Here is a 25,273-nt window from a genome sequence, read left to right as displayed (position 1 = left end):
GATGTCTTACGAATTTTGATATAGTCGATTAGTGAAACTTCATTGTTATAGGGACCACTCAATCCTGATAGATTAAAAAATTGAACCAACTGTGATCATTTATTTGTCGCATTACATATAAAAAATTCCATCGAAACTCTATAAAAGGGGCTCAAGTACTTGAATGATGAAGCAATTAATACACAAACAACTTATTATTCTCCAAACAAAGAAAGTAGAAATGGGCTCTGAAACCCCTTTTCGACTTCCGGTCATAGACTTTTCCAAGCCAAACCTGAAACCAGGCTCTCCTGAGTGGGATTCAGTGAAATCCCAAGTCAGAAAAGCCCTGGAAGAATTCGGTTGTTTCGAGGCTTTGTTTGACAAAGTTCCTGTAGAGCTTCGGAAAAGCCTTTTTGGGGCACTGGAAGCGCTTTTTGACCTGCCATTACAAACCAAACTTCGGAACCTTTCAAAAAAGCCCTTTCATGGTTACGTTGGACAATACCCTCAAGTTCCTCTCTATGAAAGCATGGGCATTGATGATGCAAACATCATCGAGAAAGTCGAAAGCATGACAAATATTTTGTGGCCCGAAGGAAACGAAAGTTTCAGGTAAAAAAATATTCAACATGTTACTAATTTATCATATTATTTTGATCTCTTACTTAATTTATCTACTTCAATCAATTGCAGCAAAACGATATTGTCATTTTCGGAGCAAGTATCGGAATTAGATCAAACAATTAGGAGGATGATTTTGGAGAGTTTCAATCTGGAGAAGGACATGGATGAACACATGAACTCAACGAATTACCTTCTTCGAGTCATGAAATATAAAGGACCTCAAACTCCTGAGACAAAGCTTGGGCTGAATGCTCACACGGATAAAAACATAGTGACGATATTGTATCAGAATCAAGTTGATGGTTTAGAGGTACAGACTAAAAATGGTGAATGGATCCAATTGAAACCGTCGCCGGACTCTTTCATTGCGATGATCGGAGATTCTCTCTACGTAAGCTAGCTGCTTCTCATTTATTCTTAAATTAATATACAAGTCTCTGACATTTTTGAAGAATTTCTGGAAACTTTTATTCTTTTTCAGGCATGGACAAACGGGCGGTTGTACTCTCCATATCACCGTGTGATGATGACGGGAAATGAGGCAAGGTATTCTGCAGGGTTGTTTTCAATCCCGAAAGCAGGTTATTTAATAAAAGCCCCCGAAGAGCTAGTTGATGAAGAACACCCCTTGCTTTTTAAGCCGTTTGATCATGTTGAGTTTCTTGGATTCTACTACACTGAAGCTGGCCAGAGAGCTCAGTCTGCTCTTAAGACTTACTGTGGAGTCTAAGACTTGATTCGTATAATTAGTATCTAATCTGCAGTGTTGTTTGAGTTTCGTTGTTTTGCGTCATGTGAGAGAGGTTGAAAAATAAGAAATTGCTTCCCTGTGTAATTTAAGTAATGTGAGTTTGGTTTGGCTAAAAGTTACATGTATAATATGTCAAAAAGATCATAGGATTGAAATTTATGGGGTTTTCTTTAAAGGAAGCACGTACCAAGTAATTACCATAGCAAAAGGAAAGGGAGAGACAAACGTTGGACTTGTAAAGTGTTTAATGAACTCTAAAGATTAATTGAAACGCGTATAAATTGACCCGAATAACCTGGTTAAAAGAGAGAGAGAGACGTATTAACTAATTTAGTTTTTCTTTAAGAGGGAGAAAACAACACTTGCTAAACGAAACCCATTTCATTTATATAGACTTAAATGTTGAGGACACAATTTATTTGGGAAAATGTTGGTTAATTCCTACATTTCTTTAATGGATCATCATTCGGCAAGGTTCTCACTTGGTGCTTGTGTATGTGGGTGTATCGGAGATGAAAGGGGATTCCGAGCCTTGCCCGGGAGATTGGGTTGACCCCGGCCTGCCTCGGTCAACAGGGTCTTTGTGGGGTCAACGGTTATGATGAGCTATAGGATTCTTGACTATGGGCTGGGTTAGGACTTTGAAAGGCTTTAGGATTATTGACTGTGGGCTAGGTTAAGATTTTCATAGGCTTTAGAGCCTTGGGCTTTTTATTTTTTATTTTTTTTTAAAGTACATAAACATTTGTATCTAATTTGTAGAAGTACAATGGGTTTTATTTGAATACTTAGCTTTTATTTGAATACAAAAACATCTATTATTACTCATTTGTATATTATTTCACTCAATGTTCCCACAATTATAATCACATTTGATCAATTGATAGTGTGAAAATAATAATTTTAAAGTGATAATTTCTTGACAAATGTGATTTTTTTTTTTTTAAGAAAAGAAATTGAATAGGAGAATTTCAAGCAAAATTATTGGACAAATTAATTACAAATATTATTTAAATGAAATGTCACAAATTAATTATAATATGTAGTAAGACTTATTAGATATAATCCATGATCAATTATAATATGTAGTAGGACTTGTTAGATATGTAGTAAAATTAGATATTAGAATTTAGAAAAATTTATTGTCTAAAATTAGATAATGGACTTATGTGATACCATTTATTGTGTCTCTCCATCTTCATACTACACATAAAGTTCCTCTTCCTTCTTCTAATTAATTTGTTTAGTTTGCTTCATTGATTAGTTTTCAATTATTCAAATTAATATAAGATTAACAAAATTTATTAAATACTGATAAGATTGGATAGAAAATATGTTATATTAAATTTTTTTTTTTAATGAAATGATATTATGTTATGTTAATACATACATATGTGTATATATATATATATATATATATGATAGCTGTGTGGCACTTCTATGCTTATTCCTTCCTCAGTAAATTAAAATTTAAAAAAAAAAATCTTAAATATAATCGATATATATCTTGAATTACACTTGTGTTTTTCATCCAGACATGGACAAACTATTGCATACAACCTATGCATCATTGTATCATGGTGACCAGATGGAAACAAGTCAAGATGGCAGATGAAGAACACCCGATGTTGTTGAAACCCTTTGATCATGTTATATTTCTTGAATTATGATATAAATTCATTATGTAACCACCGTATAATGGCTAAATTCTTATATGCACATAACATAAAAAGGTATTAAGTATGCATTACATATTAGTGCCAAAAGGTTAAAAAAAAAAAAAATACATGCATACTACTCAATAGCTCAGAGAAACAACCGATTCTTCAATGTAGAATAGACGTTCCAGATTGCCTAAAATTTTCCAGAAGATAGAACGGACACATGAACAAGGTCGTTCCATTGGGCTTGATGAGGCCTAATAGACGAGATAAATAGATTACAACCCAAGACCTTAGCCCAATTTCGGTTGAGCCTATGCTTAAATCCATCTTGTGAACTGCCCACTCTACGAGTTGGGCTACTTTACAAGTTAAGCTAAACTGGGTTCAGTCGATGAGCCCATAGCAGTTCATAAATAGGAATCAGAATCCTATTTTGTTTCCACTTCTGTCAAGATCTTGAATCTTACTCAAATTGTTAAGCTTAATCTAATAAAGGCAAGAGATCATATATTCTTCCTAATTGGAACTCCTTTAATAAGTAGGACTCCAACCCCTTGGGTTCACTATATAAACAGGCGCAAACCCTCTCAATATTCATTTAGAAATCGCTTGTAGCATATAATTTTTAAAGTTCTTGCTCCCAAGAACCACTACATTATGCTAATAATCCTTCTTGTCCTCAACCCTCTCTAAATACCCTCAACCTCACTGACTTAAGCATCAGACTATCTATGGCCGACACCACGCCCATGTTTATCTAGCCTTCACGTTCTCTTTTCTTCTATGTGCAGGCCCATTAGCTCTTGCCTTTATTAGATTAAGCTTAACAATTTGAGTAAGATTCAAGATCTTGACAGAAGTGGAAACAAAATAGGATTTTGATTCCTTATTGGAACTCCTTTAATAAGTACGACTCCAACCCTTTGGGTTCACTATATAAACAGGCGCAAACCCTCTCAATTTTCATTTAGAAATCGCTTGTAGCACATAACTTTTAAAGTTTTTGCTCCCAAAAACCACTGCATTATGCCAATAATCCTTCTCGTCCTCAATCCTCACTAAATACCCTCAGCCTCGCTGACTTAAGCATCAGAATATCTATGACAGACACCACGCCGATGTTTATCTAGCCCTCACGTTCTCTTTTCTTCTATGTGCAAGTCCATCAGGTTGTTAGTGGCTTTACTTTCATAGGATATGTCTCTTCCAAATTGACTATAGATTTTACTGTCTACAATTTGGCATCCACCATGGGGTCTTGACAACTATCCGACTTAAATGACCTACTATTTCTACTCTTCTCTCTTGATTCAACCATCATGACTGGAAACATCAAAACCCCCACTCCTGACATTGTGGCTCAGATTATGGCCCTCACCACACTAGTGCTAGAGAAAACCACAAGTACCAAACTCTGGAAGCTCAAAATGCCACCATCCGGGCAAAGAATCAAGCCCTCCAAGACAAAGTAAGCCAATTCTATTTGTTAGATTAGAATTGAGGTCAACCCCACACCTCCTCTTCTCGACTCCCTGTTCACCCAAGGCAATTATTCACCACCCCAAATCATGATACCCTGACAAATCAAACCCACCTCCACTCGACTCCAACAGCAACCTTACCCCAAGTCGACCCGAGGAGATGACACCCCAACCCAACAACTAAACACTCCCTTCACCCTACTACAAACACATCCCACGCATTCAGTTGCAGAAGCCACCCACCAAACAATGCCGCTTGGCTCGACCATACATATTAACCCCAATGTATTCCCCTACTTTCTAAACAACCTATACACTCTTGTGGCAACACCCCTTGAGCAATCCTTGGCTAAACGATTATCTGAGATGGAAGCCATGATCCAATGCATTCTTGGCATGCCTACACCTCTCAATAAAAGCCAACCCCAAAGCTACGCCGACTCACCCTTCGTGGATGCCATAACCCTCATAGAGTTGTCTCGCAAGTTCACATTCCACAATATGAAACTCTATGATGGGACCACTGACCCTGATGAGCACATAGTATCCTATAAACAAATAGTGTTAGTTGTCACCATCCTGCACGATCTCCACAAAGCATGCATATGCAAGAGCTTCGGCTCTAGCCTCATGGGACCAACCTTCCAATGGCATATCAACTTATCCAACAACTCTATTGACTCATTTGCTCAACTCACAGATAACTTTGTTAAGCAGTTTGTCAGTAGCAAGAGACTTGAGAAAATCTCTAATGACCTTTATAGAGTACATCAACACCACAGAGAACATTGCAAGACTACATGGGCCACTTCAACAAAGAAAAAAATCTTTATTTCATATTGTAATCAAAAGACAGTTGTTGACGCCTACAGGAAGGAGCTTCTCCTCTACAGTGAGTTATACAAAGAGCTCACTAAGTTCAACTGCTTCACCATGGAAAATGTATTAACTCGAGCTCTAGCAGAATAAGGTGGAAGAGGATTAAGTGAACCACATCAAACACTCTAACTATGAAGATTGTCATTCTAGAAGGGTCGAATGATGCCAAGATAATTGCCTCGCTGAGCCGTTCCACCAACCAAGGAGAGTCACTAACTAAGACAATTGACACCCAATAGATTGCCACCTAGCTTGCATAATGAAAGGACACAAGTCCCGCCCCACTAATATAGGGTGCCCGACTACAACCTAAACATCAAACCTATAGAAGTAATGGCTATGATGAAAGAGATGGGGAAAGTTGATAGATGGCCTCCAAAATTACCATAAAACAAGGCCAAGCGAGATATCACCAAGTGGTGTGATACCATGGGGACCACGACCATGTCACCGTTGATGGCATCGCCATCCGTCTTGAAATAGTAGAGCTACTAAAGAGGGGCAACATCCACGACTTCCTAACAGACAAACAAAAAAACACCCTGGCAAACAAGGATCGCCAGATTACACCTCCACCAAAAGCATCGCCTATGGATGAGTTGTACAATGTGATCTCAAGTAGATCAAAAGTAAGCAGTGTAAGCTACTTCTCGGCCAAACGTCACGCCAAAGCTGTAGCTAACCCTGAGGTTAAATCCTCCAAGCCACCCTCGTAGAAGACAACCAACCTAGCCATTGGGTTCGTTGACAACGAAGCAATGAAGCTCCAGAACCCCTACTATGATGCTCTCTAGATAGCCAACATCCTCGTCAAGAGTATCCTCATAGACCTTGACTCCTCAACGAACATCATGTTCCTTGAGGCACTCAAAGTCATAGGGATAGATGAGTCAACATCATTCGTTAGTGTACTCAACTCGTTGGCTTAAGTTTAGAATAGAAATACACGATAGAGAAGATAGCTCTACCAATCTATGCCAAGGGAATCAACCTCCAAACCACTTTGATGACACAAGACGCTCCCTCCTCTTACAATGTGATCCTCAGCTGACCTTGATCCTCAGTCGACCTTAGATCCATAGCATGTAGTCCATCCCCTCCACCTTTTACCAAACCATTCGATTCCTTACCAAGTGGGGAATACAAAAAAAATATAGGGGGACCAGAAGGCTTCTAAGGATTGTTATCGGAACGCCTTCAAGATCAAGCAAGGAACTATGTAGTAACTGCAGTCCCACTCAGCTAGAAGGGCCAAGCTGGACTAACCAGTTATAGAGGAACTAGACGAAGTCTAAATACACCTTGATTACCCAAATCAAAATACCCAAGTGGGTGTTCTACTCAGACCCAACATCCAAGAAAAGCTCATAAACTTCCTCAAGGAGAACCAACACTGTTTTGCTTAGTATAACATTGATATGATAAGAATCAGCCTCGAAGCAATAGTGCACGAACTAAACGTCGACCCGAACTACCCCCTGTGAAACAAAAAAAAAAAAAAAAAGTTCGCTCTAGAGAGAAATAATGTGATCAATGAGGAAGTAGAGAAGTTGCTAAGCATCAGCTCAGTTTGGGAGGTTTAGTACCTCGACTGGTTGGCAAATGTAGTAGTCGTTTGGAAGAAGAACGAGAAATGGAGAGCATGCATCGATTTCACCAACCCAAACAAGGCTTGCCCCAAATACTCCTTCCCCTTTTCCCGCATGGACATGATAGTCAATGCCACCGTTGGACATGAGTTACTAAGTTTCATGGATACCTTCTCAAGTTATAATCAGATACTCATGCACTCGAACGATCAAGAGAAAATTGTCTTTATCATTGAGAAGGGTATTTATTACTATAAGGTGATGTCATTCAGCTTGAAAAATTCTTGTGCCACCTACCAATGTCTTGTGAATAGAATGTTTGCTAGCTTGTTAAAAGATTCTATGGAAGTATATATCAACGATATGTTGATAAAGTTACTAACTCCCAAGCAACACCTTGACCACCTAAGGTAAGCATTTGAGGTACTACGAAAGTATAACATGAAGCTGAATCCAACCAAGTATTCGTTCGGCGTCTCCTCTGGAAAGTTCCTAGGCAACATGGTCACACAACACGACATCGAGGCTAAACTTGACCAAATTTGTGCAATCTTAAACATTCCTTCACCTATTTGCATAAAAGATATCCAACGTCTTACTAGGAGGGTGGTCATGCTGAACCGGTTCATAACAAAGTCAACGAAGAAGTGTCATCTCTTTTTTGTATCCCTTAAAAAGTCCAAAACACTTGAATGGACCCCAGAATACAAAGAAGCATTGGCCCAATTGAAAAAGATACTTAACATTACCTCATTTACTCTCAAAACCGAAAACAGGGGAACGACTATTCACCTACTTAGCCGTATCTGAAGGGGTCATCTTGATTGTACTAATCCGAAAAGAAGGAAAGTAACTGTCAGACCACTACACTAGCAAGTCTCTACTTGATGCCAAGACATAATACAGCTAACTTAAGAAGCTTGCACTCGCTTTTATCATTGTCACAAGGAAGTTAAGACCGTACTTCCAATGCCACACAATTATGGTCCTGACTTCTTACCCCCTTAAGAATATCCTCCACAAACCTGATCTCTTGGGCCTCATTCAATGGACAATAGCACTGAGTGAATTTGATGTCTCCTTCCAACCCCGCACCGCCATCAAGTCTCAAGTGCTAGATGACTTTATTGTCGATTTCGCACCTAACACTTCAAGTTAAGAGGAAGTTCTTATGTTTGACAGATCATGCATCGTCCAAATGGATCCTACCAGTAGATGGTTCAAGCAACATCAACAGTTACGGGCTAGGACTCGTCCTCACTTCTCTGAAAGGGAACATTATACAACATATCATACATTGCGGCTTTAAGACAACCAACAATGAATTGAGTACAAAGCATTGATTGTCGGTCTCTCCCTCGAAAAAAATGGGCATTAAATAACTTAAAGTTAAATCTAATTCACAATTTGTGGTGAATCAACGTTAGGGCTCCTACCAAGCCCAAAACGCAATGACCTCCTATCTCAATTTAGCCAAAAACCTCTAATCGGTATTTGAAGAGATCGCCATCACTCAAGTCTCAAGGTCAGAGAACACTCATCTTGACACATTGACTAACCTCGGCTCGGCTCAGCTCGACTCAACTCTTCAAGTTTCAACACCAATAATGATTCCATTGATTCACCTTCAAACACTAGCTATAGGGATCGACTCAGCCGAGGTGTGACCGATCGGCCCAGGCAAGTCATAAATGACACTTATCCTCCCTTACTTGGAGAATGATGAGCTTCCAAGGGACATAAATGAAACACGCCGGTTGAAGGCCAAAGTGGCTTGATTCACCATCCATGTCGATCATCTACTCAAAAGATGCTTCTCGAGTCCATTCCTCAACTGTATTACCCCCGAGGAAGCAAAATTCGTACTCGCAAAACTCCACGAAAGCAAATATGGAAACTACGCCAAGGGACGTAGCCTCGCCAATAAGGCACTCACGACCGACTATACTGGCCCAACATGCTATCTAATCCGGCCAAATTCTCCAAGCATTACAATAATTGCTAATGCTTTACTCAAGTATCACACTTTCCTCTCGAATCGCTCAACTTCATCCTTATCCCTTAGCCATTCATGAAGTGAGGGATTGACATAGTGGGGAAACTTCAAATCGCGTTGTAGCAACATGTCTTCATGTTGGTGCTCACTTATTACTTCATCAAGTGGATAGAAGTCGAAGCCTTCGTCCAAGTTAGAGACCTAGAGGTGAAGAGTTTTGTACGAAAAAAATCATATGTTAGTTCGGCCTATTGAAGAAGATAGTCACCAACAACGGCTTCTAATTCATAAGCTCTGGCTTCCAAGACTTCTACAAGATGTGGGGGATCAAGCTAAGCTTCTCCAATCCACGCTACACCCCAAGCACATGGACAAGCTAAGTCGTCCAATAAAATGATCATGCATACAATAAAGAAAAGGCTCCAAAAAGCCAAGGGGGCCTAAGTAGATTGACTCCCTGAGGTATTATGGTCCTACTGCACCATGACTCAGTCCTCCACAAGAGAAACACCTTTCTCCCTAACTTACGATTTGAAAAAAATTATCCCACAAAAGTCTTGGTCCCCTTGGCTCAGCTTAAATGGATGGATAATGACAACAACTTTGCCACAACTCGGACACTGTATATGAACTAAGGCATCAAACCCTCATTCATAATGGCATCTATAAACAAAATATGGTTCAACACCACAATAAGAATGTCCGAGCCAAGGTCTTTAAGGTTAGTGATTGGGTCTTATACTAAGTGTTTTAGAACACAAGGAAATAGGAGCCGGCAAACTCGGTCCTACTCGAAAGGGATCGTACAATATCACTAAGGATGTTGGAAAAGGAGCCTATAAGCTACAAACACCAGAAGGAGGAGACATCAACAACAGTTGGAATGCAATTCACCTAAAAGTCTATCACTTCTAATAGGACCCTACTGTAGGCCTGTCCACCTCCCCTAATTTGTTTAAGTAAACTCTACTCTAAGGCAAATTTATGTTCTCTTTATTCATTAATAAATCAAGGTATATTCAGTCTATTCAAGTGTTAAGTAATTGTTGTTTATAAAGTACACCTCAAAGGCTGTAAAGATCATTCATTTCATTTATGGTTAAATGTCTTGCACAACTAAAATTGCAAAAACCCATACATAAACAAACACTTAGGGAATATAGACATAAAAACGAGGTCTCGCCCCTTAATAAAACAAGATGCCAAGCATCAAAGTATGTTTACATCGAAAGGTGCACTCGGCACTCCTACAAAAACAAATATAATCTAAACCCTTCGAAAACAAGAAACCAAGCTAAGTCTTGATCCCATTATCTGGGTTGTCAGTCGACTCTACCCCATTTTTTGGCACTGCCTGATCACTCAACTTCGTAGGAGAATCTCGCCTAAATTGATCAATCATTTCAGCCCTATCTTCCCTTAGCGAAACCTCAGAGCTAACAACCTCTCCCCCTTGCGACGTCGAGTTAGCACTACCTTTTACTTGCACACCCTGCTTACCTCCTGCCAAATCTGCTAGGTAAGACTTGTATAGCTTAATCTGGTCCTCCAGCTCCTACTTGTCATACTTCCCCTCCTGAAACTCTTCCATCAACTCGGTGCAAGTCTTAAGAATGGCTTCAGTAGAGAAGACCTTTCGACCTCTCATTATGTTCGACTAGATTCCAAATCGACCTAGGCATGCTACAGATTAGACTTGACAATAGCTTGGCTTTCCCTAACTCCTCTGTTTCTCCAACTTTAACTAACTGCATCCATAATTGGGAATTGACATTGGCCAAATATTGGTTCTGCTTTTCTTGGGCAGACATTAACTTCTTCAAATGTATTCACCCTGAGACTATCTGCAAACAGTAAAAGACACCCAATGTAAAATATGAGACTTAAAGAAACCAAAAGGATGAAGTTAGGATTTACCTTAAACAAACGAGTTAAGAACCACTCGGTTGCTTGAGAAACTCCTATCTAGCTCAGACGATGATCATCTTCAAGCACCAACAGGGAATCCATCAACCATCCCATGAAGAATGGATCCAAATAGGCCGAAGTAGTCGAGGGAATGACTATCCTTACAGCCTCCTCATCCTCAAAGATAACCTCTTTCTAAGTTAAGTCCAGCCCTTAAGATGACTCCCCTTCTGTGAAGGCTCCACCTTTTAAGTGTGGGCTGAAGTGGAGTTAGGCGGGGCCACTTTAAGAGCAGTCTAAGCATCTACCACTGTCTTAGGTCTCTTCCTTTTATTTCCCTTCCCTGCTCAATGCTTTTCATAAGCTTCTTTAGTACTCGACACGTGGAAAGTTCCTTTCATTCTCTCCTTTACGAGAGAGAATTCTTCAAGAGTTAGAGGATGGATAATAGACTTACCAAAGATAATGAGATTGCAATACCAAACCAACAAAGTGTACAGCAAGCAATAGCCTTAGTGGTGGAAAAAGGGTACCTTCTCGAATCCTACCAACATGACTCCATAAATGGCTATTCCTCACTTTTGGCTCGGATAACATGTGGCGGTAATCTTGCTCGGTCTCAAATAACTCCAAGATCCTTTAAGTCCTCTCCTCGGCAAGTAACCTTGGTATCGCTTAGTTATAATTTAAGTTTGAAAAAAAAAAACAATGAGATTCAATACTCCACGAACAACAAAAATGCTACAATTAGTCACAAGTCACCTACCAAAAGAAAGGAATCTGGTCGGCTCTACCATCTTCGGATACTAACTCACCCCTACAAAAGTTACGCGTCCTTCCATTTCTTCCCATATGTATTAAGCCCTGTCACTAAATGCCTCCTACCATGCCAAAGCATAAAAAGGTGTCGACCCCTCTCTTTATTGTGCTCCTTCAAGTAATAAGAATAAAGTAAATGCATGGCCCCAAATCTCATACGAAGTCTAATGCATATATATTTTAAAAACATTAGCAACTGCCACACGTTTAGCATCAATTGGCTAGGAGCAATCAAAAAATGGTTCAACACCTCTCATACCAACCTCAAAATAGGAAAACGCATACCCTATACAAGCACTTGCTTATATACGTTAATCTACCCCAACACGGACCAATCCACCCTCTCGTATCCCATGGGAGCTCGGATATCTATCGACTTGGGTATCTTGTAGAAGTACCTTATCTTTGGCATCTCAGTCTGAGTCAGACATGAAAGAGGGTTATCAAGTAGCACGCCACCTCCCAGGTGGCTCAGCTCGTCCCAATTGCCATCGCTTGTAGATGATGCCTCTTTTGTCCCACCGACATGCTTTACCTCAGGCTCACTTTCAATTTCACAATCTATGCTCGAGTTTTTGCTGCTTGAGTTGCTATCATTCGGCATGACACTTGAATTTCTCAGCATATGTCTCGAATGAAAAGTTATATATACAGCCCCAGATAAGGCAGGCTTGGCAGACTCAGGAACTGTGACGCCAGTTGGGCAATTATCATAATCGTCTCCCTCAACCAAGATCTCACAACTCAGCTTGGCTTCGTAATAATTCTGCTAGCTCCAAACTCAACTCATAATGATTCGCCTAGTTATCGTTGGGCTCAACCTCTCCACAAGATTCCTTAGTTCTAGTTCCTTTAACCCTCTTTCTTCCCTAGAAAATCGAAAACCACCCCAAAAATCAAAAACCGCTAAGAAAATTGCCTTCCAACAAAAATCATGATTTCTTCCTCAAAACAAACCTAAACTCCTCCAAATCCAATTCCAAACACTTAGAACTTGTGGAAAAACACTAGTAGAGTAAAAGGCAAGTAGAAAAACCAAGAAAAAAAAAAAAAAAAAAAATTTGACCGTGATTTGTCACAAGAAATGTCGAGAAGACACTCTCCTTTCGCTACTCTGAAACTCTACCTTTTAAATGGAAATGACAAAGGGGAAACGACAAGACACCTAAATATATCCTCTCTCATCTTTAATGAAATGCCCTGCCACTAGCGCCATATGGCAAGGGTTTAGTGAAACTCAAAAAGTGGGTGCATAATTCTCCCGCCCAAATATCTTCAACATCCCAACCATACATGTGTAACCCAAAGCGAATTCACAATGCAAGATTGACACTGCTCAACTCTGCTACACGATTTGAAACTGGACTGAGTCAACACCTCCTTGCAAAGGGACTTCAATTTAATGCTCAATGAATGATAGCCAACGTAACTCGAAAACTCATGCAAAGTCCCATTCAGGACGGCAAGCCTAACAGTACCACAAGAGTACTCACCAACCCAGTGGCTAAACTACCTTTGTTCCCAGAGAAATGATCCATCGCCTTTCGTTTAGTTCTATCGAAAAGCTTTGCAAAACTTTCGCTACAATTGATCAAACGGGTGTCAAAAACTCCTTCATAAGGTCGTCAACTTGCCTTGTCCAACTCAACCAAAATTATCTTTACCCTGCAATGATTCTCCCAAGGCTATCTAGTTCGGCCATGCTTTGCCATGTAAAGATTTCCCCAAAGCCATTCGGCTTGGCCAAGTCTTGCCTTACAAAGACTCTTTTGAAGTCTTTCAATTCCGTCAAACTTGTTCGTCTTGCAAATTCTCCTAACATCATTCGGCTTCTTGAAACCATTTTTGCCTTGCCCAAACTCTGCTCAAGACGTTTGGCTCTATTAAACCTATCTTCACCTTACAAAGAGTTTCCAAACCTATATCGGCTCGGTCACCCTGAACAAAAGCTAAAAAATCATGACAATATTGATTTTTATCCTCATGACAAATGGAAACTACTCTCCAAAATTAAGTACCTCTTAACTTGGAGAGTAGGGGACAAACTATATGGGCCAAAAATTGTGTTGGGCCTAACAAGGCCTAATAGAGTAGATAATCAAATTACAACTCAAGGCCTCAACCTAATTCCGGTTGAGCCTACGCTTAAATTCACCTTGTGAACTGCCAACTCTATGAGTTGGGCTACTCTACAAGTTGAGCTAAACTAGGTCTAGCCCATTAGCCCATAGTAGTCCATAAATAGGAATCAGAATCCTATTATGTTTCTACTTTTGTCAAGAGCTCGAATCTTACTCAAAGTGTTAAGCTTAATATAATAAAGGCAAGAGATGATATCTTCTTCCTAATTGGAACTCCTCTAATAAGTAAGACTCAAAGTCCTACTAGGACTCCAACCTCTTGGGTTCACTATATAAAGAGGTGCAAACCCTCTCAATATACGATCAGAAATCGCTCGCAACACCTAGCTCACAAAGTTCTTGCTCCCAAGAACCACTGCATCATACCAATAATCCTTCCTGCCCTCAACCCTCACTAAATATCCTTAGTCTTGCTAACTTTAAGCATCAGAGTGTCTACGGTAGACACCACACGGTGTTTATCTAGCATTCACGTTCTCTTTTCTTCTCTGTGCAGGTCCATCAAGTTGTTAGTGGCACTACTCTCATAAGATTCGTCCCTTTCGAATTGACCATAGATTTTACTGTCTACAATTGTGAAAATATATTATTCACTTCTATATATATATATATATATGTAAATATTGACTCACAACCTAATCTCACAAAATCTCTCTCACAACTCTAACGTGGCAATTTGAAATTGGTTAGGCAGAAAAATTCATCAAAAACCAATTGCGAGCTACCACATCAAGGGTTGTGAGAGAAAGTTTGTGAGATTAGATTGTAAGTGTAGTATATATATATATATATATATTACAGCCCAAACTGTGGCACTTCTATGCTGATTCCTTCGTAAGCAAATTAAAATCTAAAATGAAAAAAAATCTTAAATATAACCAGTATATATCTTGAATTTTACTTCTGTGTTTTTCATCCAGAAATGGACGAACTGTCGCATACAGCCTGTACATCACCATGTCATGATGACCGAATGGAAACAAGTCGAGATGGCGGATGAAGAACAGCCGATGTTGTTGAAACCCTTTGATCATGTTATATTCCTTGAATTCTGATATTCATATGCCTTGAGATTAAACTTCATGTGATGTCTACATTTAGCTTTGATCACGCTACTTATATAAGATTTATGTATTGTATTCACATGCTTATTTCAATGACACATATTCCGAGTGTGCGTCCTTTAATTTGGTGTCATGAAGCAAAACAAGTAGGATCATTAATTTTTTGCTCCCATTGTGATGAGACTAAATGTTTGATCGCAATAACTTATGAGAGAGAGCTACCACAATGGATTTATGTAATCTAGAATCTTCTTGTAATTTTTTGCTTCCGATATTAATTAATTAATTTGACTAAATGGTCCAACATAATGCGTCATCAGGACAAGATTCCCTTGATTATTTTCTCCTTTTTTTGGTCCAATGTTATGTCAAGGAACATTAGTTTATCACTTCAGTACCACTAGCTAATAATTGATAAATAATAATAATAATAATAATAATAAATTTTCTAACATACAGAAAGGGTCGAATTAATGGTCCCTAAGAATATTACAATATCTTGAAAATTAATTCATAGAAGATACGGAAATAGGACTCACATGCACCAAATCAATAATACACATCTAGCTACCAAGCTATAATGGTATTAAATTCTGATAGATGAAAAAAATTGAGCCAACTATCATCATTTATTTGCAAACACAGAAAATGTTTGAAATTTGATACGAATTTATTCTGTTTGGAAAAAAAAATGAACCAACTATGATAAAGAAATTGTCCCATTAAATACACAAATGACCGATAATTCTAAATAAAGAAGGAGCTCAAGTACTTGAAGGTGAAACAATTAATACACAAACAACTTCTTATTCCATTACTTTTCTGCAAACAAAGAGAGAAGAAATGGGTTCCGAATCCTCTCTTAGACTTCCAGTCATAGGCTTTACCAAGCCAAACCTGAAACCATGTTCTCCTGAGTGGGATTCAGTGAAATCCCAAGTCAGAAAAGCAGTGGAAGAATACGGTTGTTTTGAGGCTTTGTTTGACAAAGTTCCTGGAGCTTCGGAAAAGCATTTTGGAGGCAATGGAAGAGCTTTTAGACCTGCCCTTATAGACCAAACTTCGGAACCTTTCCATGGCTACGTTGGGCAATACCCTCAAGTGCCTCTATATGAAAGCATGGGCATTGATGATGCAAACATCGCTGAGAATGTCAAAAACATGACTAATATTTTCTGGTCAGAAGGAAACGAAAATTTCAGGTGCATAGCTTCATTGTTTCTGTTTACTTTAAAAAGAGAATTGACGAAACACCACCCTCCACTGTCAAGATATTGCTTATTATTTCTGTATAATTAACTACTCTTGATTCATTTCTAATCATGAAGTCATGGGTTTGAATCAAGAGGGATGCACTATGAGCCTTACTATTTAAGGTGGATAAGAGATCAAAGGACAATAACTTGATAGTTGCTGGGGTGTTTCAATTGACCTCTTACTTTAATTCTTGCATCATAACTATGCAGTATGTTTCAGAGCAAGTATCACAATTAGATCAAACAATTAGGAGGAGGATTTTGGATTTTGGAGAGTTATAATCTGGAGAAGTACATGAAAGAACACATGGACTCAACGAATTACCTTGTTCGAGTCATGAAATATGAAGGACCTCAAACTACTGAGACACAGCTTGGGCTACCTACTCACTCAGATGTGGACATGGCGACTATACTGTATCAAAATCAAGTTGATGGGTTAGAAGTGCGGACCAAAAATGGTGAATGGACCCAATTGAAACCCTCTCCGGCCTCTTTCACTGTGAGAATTGGAGACTCTACGTAAGCTGCTTCTCATCTTTATTTTTCAATTTACTTAATTATCCGCAAACTTGAATTTGTTGCTTTCAGGCATGGACAAACGGGCAATTGTACGCTCCACATCATCGAGTGATGATGACAGGAAACCAGGTGAGGTATTCTGCAGGGTTGTTTTCAATGCCCAAGAAGCGGCCAGAAATTTTGAGCTGCTTCAATCTAATGTTATGTTTCCTTAACATTAGGGGTTTTGTAACACAGTTCCGTTGACTCAATTAGTGTAACATAATTTTAGTTGCCAGGCCAAGATGACCGCCTACCGTAGCGGACAAGCTACTTTCGGTGAGGCCCAGATGGCGGCATGTTGAGCGGACCGCGATTGGTGGTAATTCCATTTCTCAGGTTTTTTTTTTTTTTTTAATCTAATTTGTGGTTTTTTGTTGTTTTTCTTTGGAATTTAATTTTTATAATTTTTGCTGTTTTTATTGTGGGTTTTATGATTATTTAGAATCTATGAATTCATGATTATTTGATAATAAATAACAGGGTGAAATTGCTTTATTGGTAAAAAAGAATGATATTATTAATTTTTTTTTTTTTTTACTGGGAGTGTTTCAACCAACTTATGTGCATCTCAACTAATCTTCCAAGGTCCTGAAGTAAATGACCGGGTAAGTCTCCTTAGTGGTCACCCCTATTAGTGCCTGAGAGACTTGAACTCAGGAACTCATGTTGAATCTCTTTACTTTTTTATTATCAGGCCACCTAATGATGGTTAAAATGATTAATTAATTCAAAAAGTGATAAAGAACGATATTATATTGGAGACGTATAGACTCTAACATAGGGGTGTTCAAAACTAGTTAACCAAACCAGTTAATCAATTTTGTGAATCGAACCGGTTAAGGAAAAATCAGCTTTTCGATTAACGAAAAAACTGGTTAACCGGTCTTGAACTAATTTTAATTTAATATTTAATATTTTTTATATTTTTTAATTTAATATTTTTATAATAAACTAGTTTTTTATTTAATATTTTTTATAATAAACCGGTTTTGGTTAACTGTTTCTCATATTCTCCCAAACCGGAAACCAAACCAAAAATTTTGTTTTTTAATTTCTTTTAACGGAAACCAAACCGATTTTTCAAATAACTGAAAATTAGGTTTGGTTATCAATTCGGTTCGTTTTTTGCATTTTTTTAAACACCCTTACTCTAACATTAATATTGTGAGAAAATCTAAAGAGTAATACTACACTTACAAAGAAATTTTACAAAGATCTCTATACAAAGTGATGTGTCAAAAAATGAATGAAAGAGTGAACTTAATAAGTTTGACTTTTTATTTCACTCTTCCATTCATTTTTTGCCACCTCACTTTGTATGGAAATCTTTGTAAGATTTCTTTGTAAGTATAGTATTATTGAAATCTAAAATACAAGTTAGGTAGTACCACAAGTCACTTATATACTGTCACCAATTAGTTTTATTTAAAAATCAAATAATACATCTGTTATATTTATTACATTATTATTCTAATTTTATCAAGATATATCACGGTTTGCTACAACCAACCGCAAATCACCTCCATCATGGCTACCGCCACCGTCACCCTACTTTCCGAGTTACCCAATTTTTATTTTTATTTTAAAAAATGCAATCAATTAAATCTGGATCCATTTTTCCATTTTACTATCCTCTTATTTTCAAATTTAATTTCTCACTTCAAACTAATTTTTTATCTTTTTTGGGAATACCTGAAGAAATCAACTGAAACATTTTTTAAAAAAACGGAGACATAAACATGACTAAATCAGAAAAACATTAAAGTTGTTTTGTTGATATTTTTCTGCTGTGATTTTAAGAATTGCTAATTCTGTAATCGTATGATGTTTTATCGCTCATTGTGTCTGTTGTTGATTAGGCGATTTGTTCATCATGTGCGATAATTTGGCCACTAAGAGAGGGGTTGTTATTCCGCTCACATGACTGTCGGCGAGCAGCCAAGCCTGCTGCAGCTGCTGCTATGATTTCTTTCCGGTGCACCACCAACCGCCAGTGGCCTGAATGTCGGTTCCCTGCCGCGCACCAACTGCTCCCTTCATTTTTCTTTGGTTGGAAATCAAGAGAACTTAGAACCACTGTGCCATTTCTAATGAATCTCACATCGGAAACATATTGGGAAGGTCTTTGACTTATAAATGAGAGAATACCTCCACCTAATAGGTTAGCTTTTTAGGTGTAAAACTCTCAGCATGTGACAATTGATATTAGAGTGGACCTCGTCCGTCTTTCGATGTCCCACCAAACCCTCATGCACGGACATCCACACGAGAGTGAGGTGGACAAATAAGCATGGGACTTTCCTTAAGGCCCAAACCCAAGAATTAAATAGGTTTTACAAGTGATTGTGAGTCCACATGAGAGTGAGATAAATAGAGTAGGCAAAGGCCCCCACCTGTAACGAGGGTATCACAAGATTGGTTGGGAGAGAATGTAACGAATCCCACATTAGAAACATATTGAGGAGATCTTAGGCTTATAAAAGGGAGGGAGTCTCTCCACCAAATAGCTTAGCCTTTTGGGTGTGAAACTTCCAACCCATGACACATTACTTTAATCTTAAGCTTTATTTCCGTGTAGTCCTCCATTTCATGATTTAATTTAAATTGATCCTTATTTTATTTATTCATTTTCAAATAAAACTTACAAGTGTCAATTAATGAATGGTTGGTGGCCCCAATTCAGCATTCTAAGGATATCTCCCTTGTTGTGTAGATTTTCTCTGATATTGTATGTTTCTAAAATCAATGGTGAGAATTTTTCATTTATGATAGTTAGGAGCCACAATATATACTTTGACCTCCATATGTATATCTAAGTATTTTAAGAATATTGTTATATACAAATTTGTTATATCCCAACTTTCTACTGTCTCTTTTCTTTTTTCTTCTTTCTTTTTTTATAACTAGGATGTCCAGGCTAGTTTGGACATACCTCAATTAGTTCCTAAGGTCCATTAAATATTTTACAAGTCTAATAGATCAGATAAGTCATAAATGTGGTAGATGATCACTTTGTAGAACTCAAACACAAAACCTCTGGATAACTCACCTAGATAGCTAAAATCTTGTCTTCCGATGACAACGATAGTGGTTAATTATATAATGATTATCATAACACTTGAAGTTTGTAAGAAAAAATTGTACAAAAATTTAGAAACTCAATATCCTTATACGAGATCACCTTCTTGAATGCAAAGTCAGATTCTTTTAACTTTTTTATCTCTCTCAGCTCTTTTTCTCTACATCTCTATAAATATAATCCACAAACCTTCATGTCTCTCATCTCATTTTCCCTTAACCTTATCCTCTAATTCTACTTTGCCATCCGAGATTTTCATCATGGTTTCAAATCCTGAAACTCCAACTCCGCCTTCAAAACTCTCTGATGCATTGAAAAGCCACTCTTTCCACCTCCACCATGAATATCTTGACTTGACCTCACTCAAGGAATTACCCGATTCCTATGATTGGACTGATGAGCTAAACATGATTCCTGCCACCACCGGTGGCGGCGCCATCTCCTTAGCCATGCCGGTTATCGATTTCAATGACCCTGATGCCCTTCAACTCATTGGCCATGCATGCAAAACTTGGGGGGCTTTTCAAGTCGTAAATCATGGCATCCCCACTTCCCTTCTTGATCAAACTGAGTGTACGAGTAGAGACCTTTTCTCTTTACCAATTGAACAAAAGCTGAAAGCTTCTCGTTCACCTGATGCCATTTCGGGTTACGGATTGATTAGAAGTAATTCATTTTTCTCTAAGATTATGTGGTCTGAAGGGTTCACTGTCCTTGGATCTCCACTTGATCATTTTCGTCAACTTTGGCCCCAGGATTATACCAAACACTGGTAAATTAATTAATCAAATACGTTCATCATCTTTCTTGTGTTATCTTATTCTATTTTCTTCTGTATTTCATCATGCTTACTATCAAGTAGTTTATCATCTCATTAATATGAAAAAATATTATTGAAGTTTTTTATTTAATTTATATAATACAATAAATTATTTTTATTTTTAAGATAGTACTGTAATTTAAAAATAAATTGTAGATTTTATAAAATAAAATGTGTAATGCATATTTCTTTTTTATTTTTCTATTTATATTATTTTCATATTTTTAAACTAGCCTATATAATTTTTTTGTCTTTTTTTTTTTTTTTTAATAATATCTATGGCACTGAAAGGATATTTATGAAGAAAAAAATTAATAGAAGTGGGTAGAATTAGAAAATAAATTTTAGTACTAACAAAATTTTCAACTATACATAAAAAAATTAAAATAAAATAAAAAAGAAACCAATGGTAGCTACTGTTACTTTCTCTTAAATTCATGAATATAATAGCATTTGTTTCTGTTTTCTCAGTGAAGTCATTGAAGAATACGAGAAAAAGATGAAAAGGTTAGCAGAAAAACTAATGTGGCTTATGCTAGGTTCACTGGGCATAACCAAGGAAGACATTGATTGGGCTAACCTGAATAGTTATATCCCGGATGCTTCCTCAGCATCACAAATGAATCATTATCCGGCTTGTCCGGATCCAGACCGAGCCATGGGTATGGCTGCTCATACCGACTCCAGCTTCCTCACTATTGTCTATCAGAACAACGTCACTGGATTGCAAGTCTTGAAAGAAGGAACCGGGTGGGTCACTGTCCCGATGATTTCGGGTGGGCTTGTGGTTAATATAGGGGATCTGCTTCACATATTATCAAACGGGTTGTACCCAAGTGTACTCCACCGAGCAGTGGTGAACCGGTCCAAAGCTAGGTTTTCTGTTGCCTATTTTTATGGGCCACCAGCCACAGTCCAAGTCTCACCGTTTCCGAAGCTAATTGGGCCAGGTCATCCTTCTCTCTATCGGCCCATTACTTGGAGTGAATTCCTTGGCATCAAAGCTAAATGTTTCAATGAAGCACTATCATCAATCAGAGTTACAGAGACTCCTCCAATTGAATGTGTTGATGCAAATGATGATAGTAATAATGTAGAAGTTGCTTAGTTAGGTACAATGTTCAGGATGGGATCCTCATTTAGGTATATTTATGTTGTAAGTATATCAAAAAACTATCGGGTTAAGTTTTCATTTTTAGACTTAAAAATAAATAGATAATACAATAATGTTATAAATACAATATTGGGATCCCAACTTTATATTTTATTCATGTGACAGTTGGTTTAAAAACATCTCTTTGATTAAAAATAATGAGATAAGTGACTGTAGATGCAAAAAATCTACCGTTATAAAAATAGGGTTTGATCTCGTGAGGTTGAGGTCACTGACAATCCGCTAGACCTGCACACATGAAAGGGCAAGCGTGAAGCTTCCGGAAAACACCGAGGTGGTGTTTGCCGTAGGCACTCCAACGCTCAAGTCAGCAAGGCTGAAAGAGATTATTTGATAAGAATTAAGGAGATAAAGAATTACCAGGATTCTTGTCGGAAGCTAGGACTATGGCGGAGGTGTCGATTTCTTGAGAGTAAGAACTTTAGGAGCAAATAGATGGTTTTAAGTAGTGTAGATTGACTATGGGAGATTGCATGCCTAATGAGAGGGCAACCCTCTGTTTTTATAGTGAACCCAATGGGTTGGAATCCTAGTAGGACATTGAGTCCTCTTTTTTTGGGAGATAATCCCTATCAAGAAAGAAATATGATTTCTTGACCTTATCAGATTCAGTTTAATAGTTTAAATAAGATTTAGAATCTTAGTAGGACACTAAGTCCTATTTTGGGAGATAATTGCTATCATGAAAGAGATATGATTTCTTGATCTTATCAGGTTAAGTTTAATAGTTTAAATAAGATTTGAAATCTTAGTAGGACACTAAGTCCTATTTTGGGAGATAATCCCTATCATGAAATAGATATGATTTCTTGACCTTATTAGATCAAGTTTGATAGTTTGAGTATGATTTGGAATCTTAGTAGAAGAGGAAATGGAATGAGATTCCGATTTCCTATTTATAGACTATTGCAGGCTAATGAGCTGAAACTCAGTTTAGCTTAACTTATAGGATAGCCCAACTCATAGAGTGGGTAGTTCACATGGTGATTTTAAACATAGGCCCAGTCGGGATTGGGTTGAGGCCTTGGGCCGTGACATGTTTATTTCGTTATTGAGCCTCATCAAGCCCAAGACGATTTTTGGTCCTAACAGTGACTTATCAAGTTAATCGCAACATAGAATATGATACAAAATTAGGAACTCATTTTTATATGTGTAGTCCTAAGTAATAATATCAAATATCATATTTAAATTTGTTTTTATTTTATTAATGTTATTTTATAACATACAGTAAAACTTCTCTATAGTCATAATGGTGGGATTAATTAATTTTATTAGTATGAGGAGGTTATAACTTAATAGAGGTGTGGTAACAAAAATTTCTTTATAATTCATGTTTTAGTAGTACAGTATTAGGATTCCAATTGATGTCTTAATACTATTAGAATTTCAATTCAACGCTTCAATTGCCTATTTTTTAAACGGATAAAAGTTCGTGTCTTGAAATCAGCAAAGGTAAGTGTTCTTGATAGAATTATAAATGCAGTTGTTGCATGGTCAAATTGATGTGAAGCCACAAACTATTGTCAATTGTTTTAATCATTACAAAATTATGCAGCAAATTGATGTGAAGCCACATACTATTGCCAATTGTTTTAATCATTACAAAATTAGGATCCCTGATGTTGATGAATTGCAAGTTACAAATGAAGTGGATGAGGAGAATCAAAGAGTCATTGTAGAATTGAGTGATCAAATTCAACAACTTCATTGCACTAATTGAATGGATATTATTAATGTATTTCTCAATTATCCAAATGAGCAATAAGTCATATATATTTTAACTAAAGAATAAATCATTGTTACAATTAGACAAGAAGATAAAGAAAATAATCATGAGGATAATAGTATAGAAATATAAAAGTTTTGTGCCAAGAAGCTCTAAACATACTTGAGAAGCTATAAATATTTGATTTCAACAAGAAGATGTTCATGTTAGAGAGTAATCTACCCGCAAATTAAAAAATGTAGTAACAACTCTGAAGCATAAATCATTATCTCAAACAATTTTAGATAAATATTTTATTTCATCTTAAACCTTTAATGTAACATAACATATTTTTTTTACAATATACAAACAAATATTACTATGTAGAGGCAACTTTTCTTAAGACTAGAATTAGAAAAATTATAATTTATTATAATATAGAGTTTATTCTTATTTATAACTATCACAAATTGGGAATATAATTTTTTATGAATATGTAGAGTTTATTCATATATAGAGTATCACTATAGAGAGTTTTTACTGTAATTGTTAATCAACACAAATTCATAACAAAATTAAAATAAACAAGAATCCCTAAGAATTTGTTTCATCATCTTATTACTTATGAAGTATTGATATATCATTTTACACATCACCTGATGTATCTATGACCATAATCCAGTACCATTTTTTTTTTTTTTTTTTTTATGATTGAGGGTGTTCGGTGTTCGAACTAGCTTGCGCACACCTCAATTAATCTCCCTACTATGCACATAGTTATTCACCTTTGTATCTATGTCTTTTAAGAACAATACTACATACAAGTTTGTATATGTAAAAAATTTTAAGTGTCCCGGGGTACTTCATCAATTATACCATAATCTAATACTTTTTTTAATGACTGAAAGTGTTCGGGCTAGCTTGCGCGCACCTCAACTAATCCCTCGAGACCTTAAAACTACTGTCCAGATAAAAGTTCTAGCGGCCACCCTTAATAGGGGCTATGGAGACTCAAACTCGGGAAACTATGTAAAATTAGATCCTCATTTGCTTTTTTACCATCAAGTCACCCAGTGGTGGTTCATAATCTAGTACTTTTATTTTTAAATTTTTTTCTCTCATCAATTTTTTCAATTAATTTAATTAGAAATTATTTAAATTGAATATATATGTTGCGTGTATAAAATTGTTTATAGTGTTATTAGTGTAGTATGTTCTACCATGAAATTAAGCATAAACTATCTCTTGTATATATGCCAACTTTGTATTATATTTTAAGCTATTATAAGATATTAGGTCGACAGATAATGGCTTCATTTAGCAGTTATTACACAAATTAAATCATAAATAATTTATATAGTGCTACTAAATCAAAGCAATTATGAGACACTTTTTAATAAGACATTATTAATCTTCCAAATAATTTATTTTTACTTATTGTTTCATACAATTGTTTGTATTGAAAGTTAGGAAATTGAATCATATACAAGATCACACATTATTAAACGCTAAATCTGATTCATTTTCTTCATAAGATCACGTTCTTAAATACTAAATCTGATTAATTTTGTTTATAATTCTCTTTCTATATTAATTTTGTTTATAATTCTCTTTCTATATTAATTTTGTTTATAATTTTCTTTCTATATTAATTTTGTTTATGATTCTCTTTCTATAATCATCTCGATCTATATATATAGTCTTCAAATCATCATCTCTCTCATCTCATTTTCCCTAAAGCTTAGGTTCTAATTGTCATCCTAAAATTTTCATT

At 36.8% G+C, this 25,273-nt stretch overlaps 2 protein-coding genes and 1 pseudogene across 2 annotated transcripts; all 3 read left to right on the top strand.

Moving 5' to 3' along the window:
• The first annotated feature begins 220 nt into the window (after positions 1–220).
• On the top strand, positions 221–1,461 carry LOC116140102 (probable 2-oxoglutarate-dependent dioxygenase AOP1). The gene is made up of 3 exons (XM_031425738.1): positions 221–594; positions 676–997; positions 1,088–1,461. The coding sequence occupies exons 1-3, from the start codon at positions 221–223 to the stop codon at positions 1,334–1,336; spliced, it is 945 nt and encodes a 314-aa protein (XP_031281598.1). The 3' UTR covers positions 1,337–1,461.
• Positions 1,462–15,741: 14,280 nt separating this feature from the next.
• On the top strand, positions 15,742–17,049 carry LOC116140076 (annotated as a pseudogene).
• Positions 17,050–20,057: 3,008 nt separating this feature from the next.
• On the top strand, positions 20,058–21,725 carry LOC116140130 (gibberellin 3-beta-dioxygenase 1-like). The gene is made up of 2 exons (XM_031425757.1): positions 20,058–20,569; positions 21,089–21,725. The coding sequence occupies exons 1-2, from the start codon at positions 20,058–20,060 to the stop codon at positions 21,723–21,725; spliced, it is 1,149 nt and encodes a 382-aa protein (XP_031281617.1).
• Positions 21,726–25,273: the final 3,548 nt, after the last annotated feature.

The sequence above is a fragment of the Pistacia vera genome, unplaced genomic scaffold, assembly GCF_008641045.1.
Source record: "Pistacia vera cultivar Batoury unplaced genomic scaffold, PisVer_v2 Contig363, whole genome shotgun sequence".
NCBI lineage: Eukaryota > Viridiplantae > Streptophyta > Magnoliopsida > Sapindales > Anacardiaceae > Pistacia > Pistacia vera.
This window is presented reverse-complemented; position numbering and strand designations above follow the sequence as displayed.

Bases quoted from the DNA above. Each gene is read 5' to 3' on its own strand.
- LOC116140102 (XM_031425738.1), top strand. From the start codon at position 221: ATGGGCTCTGAAACCCCTTTTCGACTTCCGGTCATAGACTTTTCCAAG. The intron at 595-675 runs GTAAAAAAATAT...AATCAATTGCAG, and splicing joins GAAGGAAACGAAAGTTTCAG to CAAAACGATATTGTCATTTT. The intron at 998-1,087 runs GTAAGCTAGCTG...ATTCTTTTTCAG, and splicing joins TGATCGGAGATTCTCTCTAC to GCATGGACAAACGGGCGGTT.
- LOC116140130 (XM_031425757.1), top strand. From the start codon at position 20,058: ATGGTTTCAAATCCTGAAACTCCAACTCCGCCTTCAAAACTCTCTGAT. The intron at 20,570-21,088 runs GTAAATTAATTA...CTGTTTTCTCAG, and splicing joins CAGGATTATACCAAACACTG to TGAAGTCATTGAAGAATACG.